Source organism: Asterias amurensis, chromosome 19 (assembly GCF_032118995.1).
Source record: "Asterias amurensis chromosome 19, ASM3211899v1".
Classification (NCBI taxonomy): domain Eukaryota; kingdom Metazoa; phylum Echinodermata; class Asteroidea; order Forcipulatida; family Asteriidae; genus Asterias; species Asterias amurensis.
Window position 1 is genome coordinate 14060603 of NC_092666.1, and position 13850 is coordinate 14074452.

The 13850-nt window shown below is 40.0% G+C and overlaps 1 protein-coding gene across 2 annotated transcripts in view; it reads left to right on the plus strand.

Moving 5' to 3' along the window:
* The window catches only part of LOC139951686 (putative ammonium transporter 2), a 33260-nt gene that overhangs the window by 7321 nt on the left and 12089 nt on the right, over positions 1-13850 (plus strand). The window contains exons 2-4 of one of the 2 annotated variants that reach the window (XM_071950699.1): positions 3174-3381; positions 4585-4803; positions 5329-5849. In XM_071950699.1, coding sequence (XP_071806800.1) covers positions 4591-4803; positions 5329-5849 — 734 coding nt within the window. In that variant the 5' untranslated portion in view covers positions 3174-3381; positions 4585-4590. Of the gene's footprint in view, positions 1-3100; positions 3382-4584; positions 4804-5328; positions 5850-13850 lie in introns of those variants that run through there. The other variant, XM_071950700.1, reaches the window with a different exon arrangement.

The following is a 13850-nucleotide window of genomic DNA, read 5'->3' on the forward strand; positions in this document are numbered from 1 at the left end:
ACATGGTGTTCCCCAAACAACATATTTATTGATACCTCACTATACAATGCCTCATAAATTAAAGATATTACCCTGTTTCACCCCATAACAAAGCTATAACAAACCAAAACTTCTGCGTGCTCTTATCCAGTGATGAAAATTGATAATTATTTATACAAAATGCTATTTGGCACAATTAAGAATCTGACTCTCTATATTGCGTTTTGACAAAGACCTCCGGGGCGAATTCAACGCAAGGCGTGAATGAAGCAGAATCGCCCCGGGCTTGTAAGTCAAAAGGCAGGGAAGAGCTAGGCCACCAGGCCTTCGGTGTTTCGTTGGCAATTATGACACGAAGTGGAAATACAATATTTTAGGCTGCCTTTCTCGTACCACTTATCAGTCACTGAATATCCGCTGTCCTGTCAGGTACCGCCTCCGGGGTGTGCAACTCGTATTTCCAGCCAAATTAATGTCAAATCTTCCTCAAGTAAAAGATCTACCCCCACCCCCGCAATTTTGTTTTTTCTGTACATCAAAAGTGCCATCCTGAAGAAGAAAAAATTGTCATTGAAACGCACTATGACAGTTGCATTTCTGAGGTACAGACAAACAAATTGTCTCCGGGGGAGGGGGGGGGGGCGGGTTGGGGTTGTCTCAGTCCCCCGCCAAAAGTGTCAAATTAGCCACTATAAAAAAATTGTGTAACTTGTGTTTAAATGAACAGAATTTCTGCTCTATGGCAGGCGAGGTTGTCATAGCTTACTTTTTGTGTCATAAAGTTCCACATAAACTCAAGAGTTATAAAACACAGCTGAGCAAGTTTTACAAGGTGTCTCTATTTTTTATAAAAGTTGACAAATATCAGGCCAAAAAAGGAGTTGTTTTCCCCTTGAAGACCATGCTTCGTGGATAAAACATCGACAACAGTGAAGCACACATGGATATCATATGTATATTATTTGTTTACGCCAGTTCAAATAATGTTCAGTGTTTAGAAAATAAACTATATATTTAGGTTTGCGGTAAAAAACTAAAAAACAAAATGTGTGTGTATCTACTTGCCAGGAAGGGTTATGTTCTTGCACTATTTGTTGTGCTTGTCCTCAAAAAAAAACACATTCATATGATGCACATGGTTTTTTTTCCATCAAAAAGGTTTTTGTGTGGTCATAAATGTTCTCATATCCGGGTCTGTTTAATTACACAGGGCTACATGTATGATTTCACTTTTCCCCTTACACACGAGTGGATTTTTGTTACATTGGTATATCGCAAAATTGGTACCTCACCACACGATACCTCAAATCCCACTGTAGAACCATAATTTGTTCCACATCTCAACAAAGCAAGAGTGTATGAGTGAGAAGAAGCAAAATATGACGGTAAAGCCTTATGACCCAATTAAACGGCCCTGGGAATTAGACCCACGTTTCTAATCTTGCTGGTCAGTTTACACTCGTACCAACTCAGCTCTTACGTGACCCCGCAGTGACGTCATGATGACCTATGACCTGATGCGGGTACCCGTTTGGGCAAAGAGATATTGTAACAAGAATATATTTATGTTTGACTTGTGTAACAATGTGGATATAAATCTGTATGGGTAATTTGACTGATCAGGTGGAATGATTGAGGACTTACGTCTAAAAATTGTTGAATATTATATTCAACATCTATGGTTTTTGTGTACGTTAGTCATAGCGAAGGTTTATCTGTGAAAGCTACAAACAGGTAAGATCAGGAACATTTTAGTTTGGAAACAAAGTAAAGATTTAAAAAAATAACATTTTCCTAAACGTGTTATGGAGCAGAAGGTAACTGAATGGAAGTTGAAAGCCTTTTTGTCTTTAATTCCCCCCTCACATTCAATCATTGAAAGACACTGGGGACACTATTGGTGTTTACTACACAAACTGTTAGCATAAAACCCTATACTTCGGTATACGACGAGCAATGGGAGCTGTTGATAGGATAAAACATTCAAGCCATTGGACACTTTCGGTAAACATTGTTGTCCAAAGGCCCACACTTCGTGTATCACATCTTATACATAAAATAACAAACCTGTGAAAATTTAGGCTCAATCGGTCATCGGAGTCTGGAGAAAATAACGGGAAAACCCACCCGTGTATCCGCGCGTTTCGCCGTGTCATGACATGAGTTTTAAACAAATCCGTAATTCTCGCTATCGAGAATTGATAATTGTTTTAATGTTTTCTAAAAAAGTAAAGCATTTCATGGAATAATATTTCAAGAGAAGTCTTTCACGATTACCTTCTGTAAACCCTGTACGTTATTTGTAAATCTGTGTGAACCTTTTTTTTTTCGTTTTCTGTTCCGAAAGTGTATAATGGCTTTAAAGGAACACGTTGCCTTGGATCGGTCGAGTTGGTCTTTGAAAAGCGTTTGTAACCGTTTTTTATAAAATGCATATGGGTAGAAAGATGTTGTAGAAGTAGAATACAATGATCCACACAAACATGCCTCGAAATTGCGTGGTTTTCCTTTTACCTCGTCGACTAACACGTCGGCCATTTATGGGGGTCAAAATTTTGTCTCCCATAAATGGCCGACCATTTTAGTTCGCACAGTAGAAGGAAAACCACGCAATTTCGAGGCAAACTTGTGTGGATCATTGTATTCTACTTTTAAAACATCTTTCCAACCATATGCATTTTATAACAAACGGTTACAAACGCTTTTGTTTTGACCAACTCGTCCGATCCAAGGCAACGTGTTCCTTTAAGGGGAAGTAAGGCTTCCTCTGAAGTAACGTAGTTTTTGAAAAAGAGGTTAGTTCTCTCACGCAAGACTTCAGCTGAAGCCTTTTATATTGTGCATCTGATCTGAAAGCACACAAAGTAATGCAACAAGGGTGATATTTGTTTCATTATTCTCTTGCAAAAATACAATGAGCCCAAATTTTCACAGTTTTTTATTTTATGTATGTTGGTATACACCAAGTGAGACGACTCGTCTTTGACAAATAAATTAAAACAAAACGTGTCCACTGCTTTAAATAAAATAATCACAAACAACTTCTTTTTCTCTCTATTTAGTTTGCGCCGCGAGGTTTTTCTCACTTCAGCCTCTATCGTAAACAGCAAAGGATTGAAAACCTATTCGAGCCGACAGGGAATTCAAGCAACACGTGGAACAAAATATCAATGACTTGTTTTTCTCTTCTATAGAGAGATATTCACCCGAAGGCGGACAAGTGAAGTACAAAACACATGCACCAGGTGGTTTTCTGTTGCAAGAAAGGACTGAAGAAGGTCGGAGACGTGTAGGCCTGATAAGTATCAAGCTGTTGGCTGGCACACGGTTCGAGAAGCTACTTAAGTACATTTTCGACTTTCACCTCAGTCTTCCAGACGCTGGATCGACTCTTAATTCAAGGTTTATATTAAATTCCTTTTAGTCACACTCATTTTGATATTGATAAAAAGATTTGTTTCTAATTGGCTTTCTGAGATAGCATGATTGGCTGTCTTGAGATAGCATGATTTGCACAAAGCTCATCAATGTAAGATTGCATCATGACAGACCTTACATTTTTATGGACATTGCGCAGACCGATTTCTGTATCTTTTGATATCAAGAAAGGGGCACATCTTCAAACTTGGTCAGCCTTTTTTTTTTCTTTTTTTTTGTGTGATTTTTCTTGGAATTGTATGTAGCTATTGTCTGTTTTTTTTTAATGTGTCAATGTTTTTACTGTATGCGAGCATCTGAATTACACCTTTTGGGATCTAATAAAGATTATTGTATTGTATTGTATTGTATTGCATTGCATTGCATTGCATTGCGTTGCGTTGCGTTGCGTTGCGTTGCGTTGCGTTGCGTTGCGTTGCGTTGCGTTGCGTTGTGTTGCGTTGCGTTGTGTTGTGTTGTGTTGTGTTGTGTTGTGTTGTGTTGTGTTGTGTTGTGTTGTGTTGTGTTGTGTTGTGTTGTATTGTATTATATTGTATTGTATTGTATTGCCTTCAATGTTAAATATGTTGTTGTGGAAGTTATATGACACAAAGGCCTGCCACCAATGCAATGTAATGCACAGAGTCAATATCTTTAATTTGCAAACAAAATGTGTATTTTTATCTCAAAAATATTTCTATACCCATTAATTGGTCCCTTGATGATTTAAAGAACGACCTTTCATCAAAATGTTCACTTGTAGATTGTGTCTTATTACTTAAGCAAGACAATACCATTGCTTCATTCTTCGGATGGGACGTAAAGCCGTCGGTCGCATGTGTTGTGTAACGCATGTAAACGAACCCAGTGCACTTATCGAAAAGAGAAATGGTTCGCCTCGGTGCTCCCGGCTGCGGCTGTTAAATGCGCCATAGCACCTTATAAACACTTTAAAGTGCTACATAAATTGGGTCTCAGAATTCATAACTTCAAAACCCATCTTTCTGTACTAAGCGCCTTACGAACCTTGTTGGTAGATACGTGCGCTACATAAGACTTCGATTTAAGGTCCTGACCTCCGACACAATTTAGCAATGTTTGAGAAGGTTTCACTAAGGACCTTTGACAAAAACATTTCCTTGAAATATTTTTAATAGTTATATCATCACATCATGCTCTTTACCGCAGCCGAAGATGGAACCAATACCAACGATCGACACAACCCACCTTCAACCCCTCCCACCTTATCTTCAGAATTCTTCAATTAATTTGACTGTGCTAGAGGAGCACCACCCACCTACCAGATGGGATGACGCAACATGGATTCTAACCAGCGCTTTTATCATCTTCACAATGCAGTCTGGTTTCGGACTCCTTGAATCTGGTAGCGTCTCGCAGAAGAACGAGGTAGAGATAACATGCGTCCTTGATATCCTAGACTGGACCGTTCCACATGTAAAGAGGGGTCAGTTTCAGAGTTGTTGGTTTTTAACGGGATGAGAGAACTTTTTACCGTATCCAACAAAATCTGCCACATGGCTTAGTGTGAGTGTCAACACAGTCCACACAATGATCACATCCAACCCTAAGTGGAACCATTCAAGTCACCTTTTGATTGGTACCACAGGCGGTGCCGTAGACCTTTTATCATGGTGCGGCCATCTTGGTTTTGTCTCCCATCAGATCAGTGTAATTAAACCGAGGCTGGAAGGAAAAATAGTCTGGTTCCTTTTTGTTCAAAGAATAGTAGCATCTGATGTTACTGTTAATGGATAAACGGAACTTGACCATGATAGTGATGGCATTTGATAAAGTGTATTAACGTCTGGCAAACAGACTCGGTTTTTTTAAGGGGTGGGATTTCTGAAGGCGCTGCCCGAGATTGTGGTGTCATGGGTCTAGACTTCTCATTTTGTTTTCTTCTCAAAACAGGTTAACATTATGGTGAAGAATGCAATCGACGTGTTATTCGGGGGGATCTCCTACTGGATGTTCGGCTACGGTCTCAGCTTCGGTATGGACGTAGCGGGAGGTTCGAATTTCTTCGTGGGCGTGGGTGATTTCTTCGTCGACGCCAGTAACACAACCTCCGATGACCTCGGTAACCTCTTCGCGCATTTCTTCTTCCACGCTTCCTTCGCGACCACCGCTACAACAATCGTGAGTGGAGCGATGGCAGAACGAACCAAACTTGAGATCTACATCATCTTCTCATTTCTGAACACCGTGGTTTATTGTATCCCAGCCCATTGGATGTGGGGTGAGAATGGGTGGCTGAAGACCATGGGCGTGGTCGACATTGCTGGGGCGGGGTCGGTACATATGGTGGGCGGGGTCACTGGACTTGTTGCTACGTTACTTTTGAAGCCGAGAACGGGTCGTTTTATAGATGGAGCAGAAGCCCCACCCATGGGGTCGGCTACCAACGCCATATTTGGATTGTTCATGTTATGGTAAGTATATATATTCCCACTGTTATAAATTCACCTTACATTTTACCGAAGGTCAAAGATTTGCGAGAGAGTCGTATCCTATCATAGCGAAAGACATTGAACGACTTGACCAAAAGTCTAGGCTTACTGCAGTAAAGCTGTAACACCCAGTCTCCTCGCTGTGTAATTGCGTTGTGCCCTTTATTAAAGACAGACACTCAAAATAATTGTTAGCATAAAAACTTACTTGGTAACGAGCAATGGATAGCTGTTGTGTGAAAGCATTGTGAGAAAAGGCTCCTTTTGAAGTAACGTAGTTTTTCAGAAAGAGGTATATCTTCTCACTAAAATAATAAAAGACTTCTTTTAATGGGTTTTTGAAAGCACACAAAGTAATAACGCAATAATGGTGTTTTCTTTCATTATTCTCTTGCAAATTCGAAGACTAATTGAGCAAAAAATTTCACAGGTCTGTGGTTGAAAGCATATTATGTTGGGATACACCCAGTGAGAATACTGGCCTTTAACAATATTACAAAACGGTTCCAGCGCCTTTAAACAAACAAATAATGCTTGTACTTCCATCCTTGGAGTGCATCGATGTGTATCATCAATTATTCCTCAGTACGCTTCCATTCCCTTGGACACAATTATCTCTTAATTACTCCCCGTAAATTTCTGTCTTCATTTCCCTGCATGACTGTCGTATCCCCTGACCCTCATTAATTATGAGGTGATTGTCTCTAGGGAGGGAGAAGGGGGGGGGGGGAGTCAGAACGGAACATGTATCCGCTTAGTAAATTGGCTTCCAGAGCCAAAGTAATAGAATAAAAACACCACTCTCTTTCACCAGGTCAGCCATTTTGTCTTATTCGCTTTGTATTGCAGACTTTTATCGTATCCCCTGACTCTAATTAATTATGAGGTGATTAAATCCAGGGAGGAAGGAGGGGGGAGCAGAACAGAAAATGTATTCGTTTATAAAATTGTCCTCGAGCGCCAAAGGTAATAGAATTAAAACATCACTCTCTTTGAGTAGACGTCAGCCATTTTGTCCTATTCCATACACATAATGAATTTGTATGGTACACTTGGCTATAAATTATAGTTTTGAAAGTGAGTTTTTTTTAAAGGCAGTGGACACTATTGGTATTAACTCAAAATAATTATAAGCATAAAACCTTAATTGGTTACTAGCAATAGGGAGAGGTTGATAGTATATAACCTTGTGAGAAACGGTTCCCTCTGAAGTGATGTAGTTTTCGAGAAAGAAGTAATTTCCCACGAATTTGATTTCGAGACCTCAAGTTTAGAACTTGAGGTCTCGAAATCAAGCATTGAAAGTACACAACTTCGTGTGACAAGGGTGATTTTTTCTTTCATAGTTATCTCGCAACTCCGACGACCAATCGAGCTCAAATTTTCACAAGTTTGTTATTTTATGCACATGTTGAGATACACAAAGTGAGAAGACTGGATTTTGACAATTACCTATAGTGTCCAGTGTCTTTAAAAGACGCATCTTGCTTATCATTTAAGCTGATTTAAGGCCAAGACATTGTTAGTTGCTCAAAATAAGTGCTATCATAAACGTACTTGGTAACAAGCAATGGAGAGCTGTTGAAAGTATAATAAAACAATGTGAGAAATGGCTCTCTCTGAAGTAACGTAGTTTTCGAGAAAGAGGAAATTATTTATCACTCAAAAAATAAAAGACGTCAGGCATAAAGCCTTTTAATAAGGCATCATAAAAGCACACAAATTTGTGCAACAATGGTGTTTTTTCTTTCAATATTCTTTTGCAACTTTGATGACTTGTTGGGTCTAAATTTCCACAGTTTTTTTTTATTACACCAAGTGAGAATACTGCATGTCTTTGACATCTACCAAACGTGTCCAGTACCTTTAAACAGTGATTACTTTTTAACTACAAAACTGGGTCATTCGTTCCAATGCGTGAATAGTAAGTAATTTTTCAGAAATGGGAGTTTGCATATTGGAAATTGTACCTTAAAGGAAGTCACACTATTACACATTTTGCTTGTTTCGGGTTAGTCTTACATTACACAAATGCTGGGAAGACCATAGGCAGTACGTATGTTAAGGTCGGTCGTGCTCTACGTGCGCAAGTCGCTTTTATTCCAGGCGTTTTCAAGAGGAAGTATTGTCCACATCAGTCGGTAATATTGACTTATATGCACCTAAAGAAAATTACACCCCACTGATTCAGTCCTTCCCTTCTTCACAATTGGCCCTTTTCCCAACCCTTTTCCCTTGAGCAATCTTCTTCCTCCACTTGTCCCCCTCCCAAATCCATATGTTTCCACTGCTTACCCCTTTCTCATATCCCTTACAGCCCCCTTCATCTTTTTCTACACCTTCGCTCCCCTCCTTACCCCCTCCCCTCTGTCTTCTACTCCTGCATGCCTCCACCTTTTCCTGCTGCTCATCCACTTTCCTTTCGACATCCCTTCCCCTTCACTTTTATTCCTACCCATCCTTCCTCACCCATCCTTCTTTTCCACCCATAGTCCCAAACCTCTTCACCTCTCCTCCCAACCCAACCCTCCCCTATATACCCCACCCCTCCCCCACACACTCATCTCCCCCATTCCTGACCCTTCCCTATTCCTATCATTCCTTCCCCACCCGTCCTTCTTTTCCACCCATAGTCCTAAAACCTCCTCACCTCTCCTCCCAACCCAACCCTCCCCTATATACCCCACCCCTCCCCCACACACTCATCTCCCCCATTCCTGACCCTTCCCTATTCATACCATTCCTTCCCCACCCATCCTTTTCCTTTTCCACCCATCCTTATTCTCAACCCTCCTCTCCTCCCAACACAACCCTCCCCTGACCCCACCCCTCCCCCACACACTCATCTCCCCCATTCCTGACCCTTCCCTATTCCTATCATTCCTTCCCCACCCGTCCTTTTCCACCCATAGTCCTAAAACCTCCTCACCTCTCCTCCTAACCCAACCCTCCCCTATATACCCCACCCCTCCCCCACACGCTCATCTCCCCCATTCCTGACCCTTCCCTATTCATACCATTCCTTCCCCACCCATCCTTTTCCTTTTCCACCCATCCTTATTCTCAACCCTCCTCTCCTCTCAACCCAACCCTCCCCTGACCCCACCCTTCCCCACATATCTCTCCAATTCCTGCCTCTTCCTACCCATCCCTCCCCCTGCTAACCCCTCCCCTCATTCACCACTCGAGACTCATAATGACCCACGCTATAACTCGATGCTTTTAGACTGTAAACATACAATACTTGATGCATCATGCGCGATGATTATTTGGTGTAATAATTGGAGGAGCAATTTACAGTGACCAATACTATAGGACATTGGGTGTAGTAGTATTGCACAGGCATTTCTGTAGCAAAATAAATATTTGACTGTAAATATAATTTTTGTAACACGTGATGCACTTCAATTTTTGTTTGGTTTAATATTTGAGGAGCCATTTGTAGTAACCAGTATGTATATAGGACATTGGAATTGCATGGGTTTTTCGGTAGCGAACATCTGACTGTAAAATATAAAGTTCCTGCCCCTTCCTACCCATTCCTTCCCCGCCCTATCTCCCAGAACCCCTCGTCCACTACCCTAGATATCTATATAATGACCCACGCTATACCCGGGTGCTTTTAGTACATAATCGATGGACACAATTGCCTCAGCCAGATAGAGGACCCAGATACAGATAAATAACAGTGCTACATAAAGCCACTCACTCAAGCGACCCTTTGCCTCTCCCGCTCAATTTCCAACATCGCTGAATTCTTTACAGTTTCTCGTCCTTTTTGTCAGTTTCTATGGCGACCGATATGAGTTCAACCGCGAAGCCATGGTCGAAGGAAATACAAAACCGAGACGCCAAAGCTATTATGTGACCGCTTTTGAAAACTCGTCATGAATTTTGAATACATTCAAAATTTGGTTTAATATTGGAGGAGCCATTTATATCGTAACCAATTTATAGGACATTCGTGTGTAGTTGTATTATGCACCACGATGGTAATAAAAACAGAGGAAATAGGATATAAAACAGAGGTCGTAGCGTATATGTTTTTATCCCCCTAGTAGTTCGAGCTTCCGATTGGTGGATTAGCGCGTACTGGAAGATAAGGTATAATTATACCATCGATACCATCGATGGCAAAATGTATAATATCCGACTGCATTTTGTGCACCACGAAAACGAAAACCACATATTATTTGCTTTAATATTGAAGGAGCCATTTGTAGTAACATAATATAATAAGACGTTGGAGTAGTATTGGCATGTGTATGTCGGTAGCAAAACTAATATCTGACTGCGACTAAATGCATTTTGATTTATTGGTTTAATATTGGATGAGTCATTTTATAGTAACAAACATTGGATAGTATTAGTATTGAAAGAGTATTTCGGCAGCAAAACTATATTATCTGGCTGTAAATAATATCATAACTATTTTATGCAACATAATGGTATATATTCATATATGTTTACTTGCTTGAATCAAAATAAGATTACCAGCGTAGTGTTTTGTCTCAAACTTGTACTATAGAAATACTGGTACATGGTGGCCCTGAAAGAATAATATAACATCGCAAAATAGATATCTTTGCACATATCATCGTAAGCATTAGTTTGCGATAATAATAATTGCGACATCGCAAATATCTTTGTACAAAATACGCGACAAAGTTACGACATCGCGAATTGTAACAGAAGTATAATCTCTTTTCATTCTTATGATTATAAATTTATTTTAAAACAAATATTTGTTGAATATTGTTTTTATCAGGCAATTCAAAACAAGCCTTCCTGGCTTTTATAAATGCCCCCATATAAGTATCCTACGTTCCATTACATTATATTCGTTTCATTTCATTTTCATTAATTGTTTTTTTGACATGTTTTTGACTGTCTTTGACTTTAAAGGAACGTTACTGAATTGGTAAGAAAACAAAATGGTAAAGATCACAGATTTACATAAAACTTACACAGTCTAAAGCTGAAGACAGTAGAAAACATCCCTTAAAATATTTCTGACTGAAATTTCATATTTTGATGAGAAATAAATAATTTAACTTTGCGTTTGGATATTATCGCTCAGTGAGCGTTTTACCCATTTTTTTTGCATCAATTTCACTATTTTCTCGTGACCCAGATGGCCGATCGATCTCAAACTTCTACAAGTTTGTCAATTTATGTATATGGTGGATTACATAAAGTGCTTCCCTGCCAGCAACTGTTTTGTTAGCAAAACCAATTCTGCAATGTTCCTTTAAATAATTGTACTTAACTTTTTTATTATTATTTTTTCTTTTAACAATATAAAAATAAATATTAATTTGATTGCATTGAGTTGAATCAACCGCTATAAGCAATCGCTCATAAATATGGTTCTAGAAAATCATAATTCAACGTTGTTTTCCTCGGGGAAAACAAAAGAAAAGGAACACCCTTCGAACTCGAGAAATACTATTCGCGAACCTTGACAACCAAACGGCCATAAAGAGAATTTCTATGCCCAGTGGGCACGAGCATTCCTTCTACTTAAAAATACATTCACCGAAACCATGGTAACGACAACAAACAACTTGAAAATTAATGGCAAGTAATGCATAAATTATTGACACTTTAGTTTCACGATAATTTTTTTGTTCGCGTAACCCGATAGGTGCAACCATGATAGGCAGTGTCTAGATAAAATAAAAACCAATATTGCAACGGTTGTTTCGAAGTCTGAACTCCGTTAAAGGCACAATACACTCTTGATAATTACTCAAAATATTTGTTAGCGTACAAACTTACTTGGTAACGAGCAATGGAGAGCTGTTGATAGTAGTACAACACATTGTGAGAAACGGCTCCCTATGAAGTTACGTAAGGTAATTTCTCACTGAAATAATAAAACACTTCAGCTGAAGCATATTATTGTACATCTGAAGGCACACATGTTTTTCTTCCATTACTCTCCTGCAAATTCGATAACTTATTGAGCAAAAAATGTTCACAGGTTTTATACACGTTGGGATAATCAAGTGAGAAGACTGGTGTTTGACAATATTAATACAACACGTGACCAGTGCCTTTAAAGGGAAGGTTTATTTTTGACGACTCTATCGAATATTTGTGATGGTGAGCATAACAATAATGTACGTGTATATCAGCACTTTGAAACTACACTCGCTAGAAGTGGCTAGTTCGATAGTGACAAATGGCCACTTAATTTAAACAACGACACCGTCTCTGCACGTGTAACCACTCAAGTTGATGACGTTTTATCACTGCATAATCTCCCCTTGAACATGTCTTTGCCCCCCCCCCCCACCCCTCCTCCCCCCTTCAATTTTATTTCTTCCGAAACCGGAATTAGGACTAACATCTCGAATGCTTTGTTAGCTATCTATGGCTCTTTTCTGGTCCAGATTCGGCTCAGGCTAGCTTGGCCCCGCGGTTGTGTTGATATTGCGCGTGCTTTGCGTACGCGCTCATCAGGGCTTCAGACGAGAGAACAGAGCCTGAAGCCGAATCCAAAGCCGAAGCCGTGGTTTCTAAAAGGGCCTATGTACACATCAATGCAATGTGAACTCCAGCCACATGTACCTAAAGGTAAACCTGGCAGTGTCAACAGTGTAGCATATTGCCTGCCAGAGCACCACCTGACCACGGTGACACCCAGGGCTCTCAATTTTGTGACATCGTCCATCGAGAGACTTTGTTTCTGTCCGTCTATGCAGAGTATTAATACATTAACATCTCAGGGAATTATTATTAGACGAACCTTGAAGTTTCTCGTAAGCCAAACAAAGGGGAGATTGGATCGATGTCACCACCGAGAACGAGGTGAAGATAGAGGCTAAAAGTAAGCCACATCACACCACGGTAGTAATTAGATGGAAGTTGTATGGTTCCTGACCTCATTGAGGGGATACAGACCCTAGAATGAGGACGCAAAGAACCCTGACTATCAAATTAGCCTATTGTTAATAACTGTGTGGGATTTGTAGCGATTTGGTGCGTAAGCGTAGCCAAATTTGTGCGCAAAAGCCTCCAAGTCTAGGGCAATTTGTGCTTTCTGTTGTTTATTATTTAGTTATAAACCACATGGGAACCAAGACGGGTTGTATGTTTAAAGGGACACACCGGCTCACCGTTTACGCAATTTAAGGGTGTAGAATCATAAATAATGTTTTTAAAGATGGTTGCTGTAATAAAAAATCATCAAAATGTCACGTATTTAGCGAAAAATTATTTTAAAAAAACCGAAGCGGTAAAAGGCCAGCGTATACATGTTTCCAGCCGTTGCAACTGTCAATTAATTTTCGTGACATTGTCGCACAATGTTGTAAGTAGACTGGTGCTTTGTTTATAGCAACGTTTTACTACGACGCAGCATAAGGAGCCAGTCTATCCATACAACCAGCATAAACGGATCAGGCAAATCCTTCGACGATGGAGGTAGACCTTCGTGCTATATGATGGGACAGGGACAAGTAAATAAAGCATTCCTGGCCCCAATATAAATATTACAAGAGATGGGGTTTGAACCAACGTGTCGAAAGATACGGGGAAAGCCTACGTCACATCACGTTTTATCCAATGAAATCATTGGATCTCTAAGACCAGTGGCTGTCTTTGTCCTTGCGCCATTACAATACCCATTGAGCTATAAAACGATGTCCACGAAACATAAATAGAAATTGTGTAATTTGTCTGTAATTTACAAATCTCGACTTCGTGGCGGCTTCAGCATTGCCGCTCGTAGCACCATGCACCACCTGCTTTCCGCAAAAGACACATGGTTCATGATTAAAGGCACTGGACACCGGCCCTTGGTAATGTCAAAGAGTTTGGCCTAATTTCAATGAGCTGCTTAAGCATAAGATATTGATTCAAAATTGTCTGCTTAGCCGAAATGAGCAGGATACCAGTCACAATTTATACTTGTGAAATGACAGTATACTTGTGAAATGACAGTTTGGCTGGTAACCATAATTCAGGTAAGCGTAA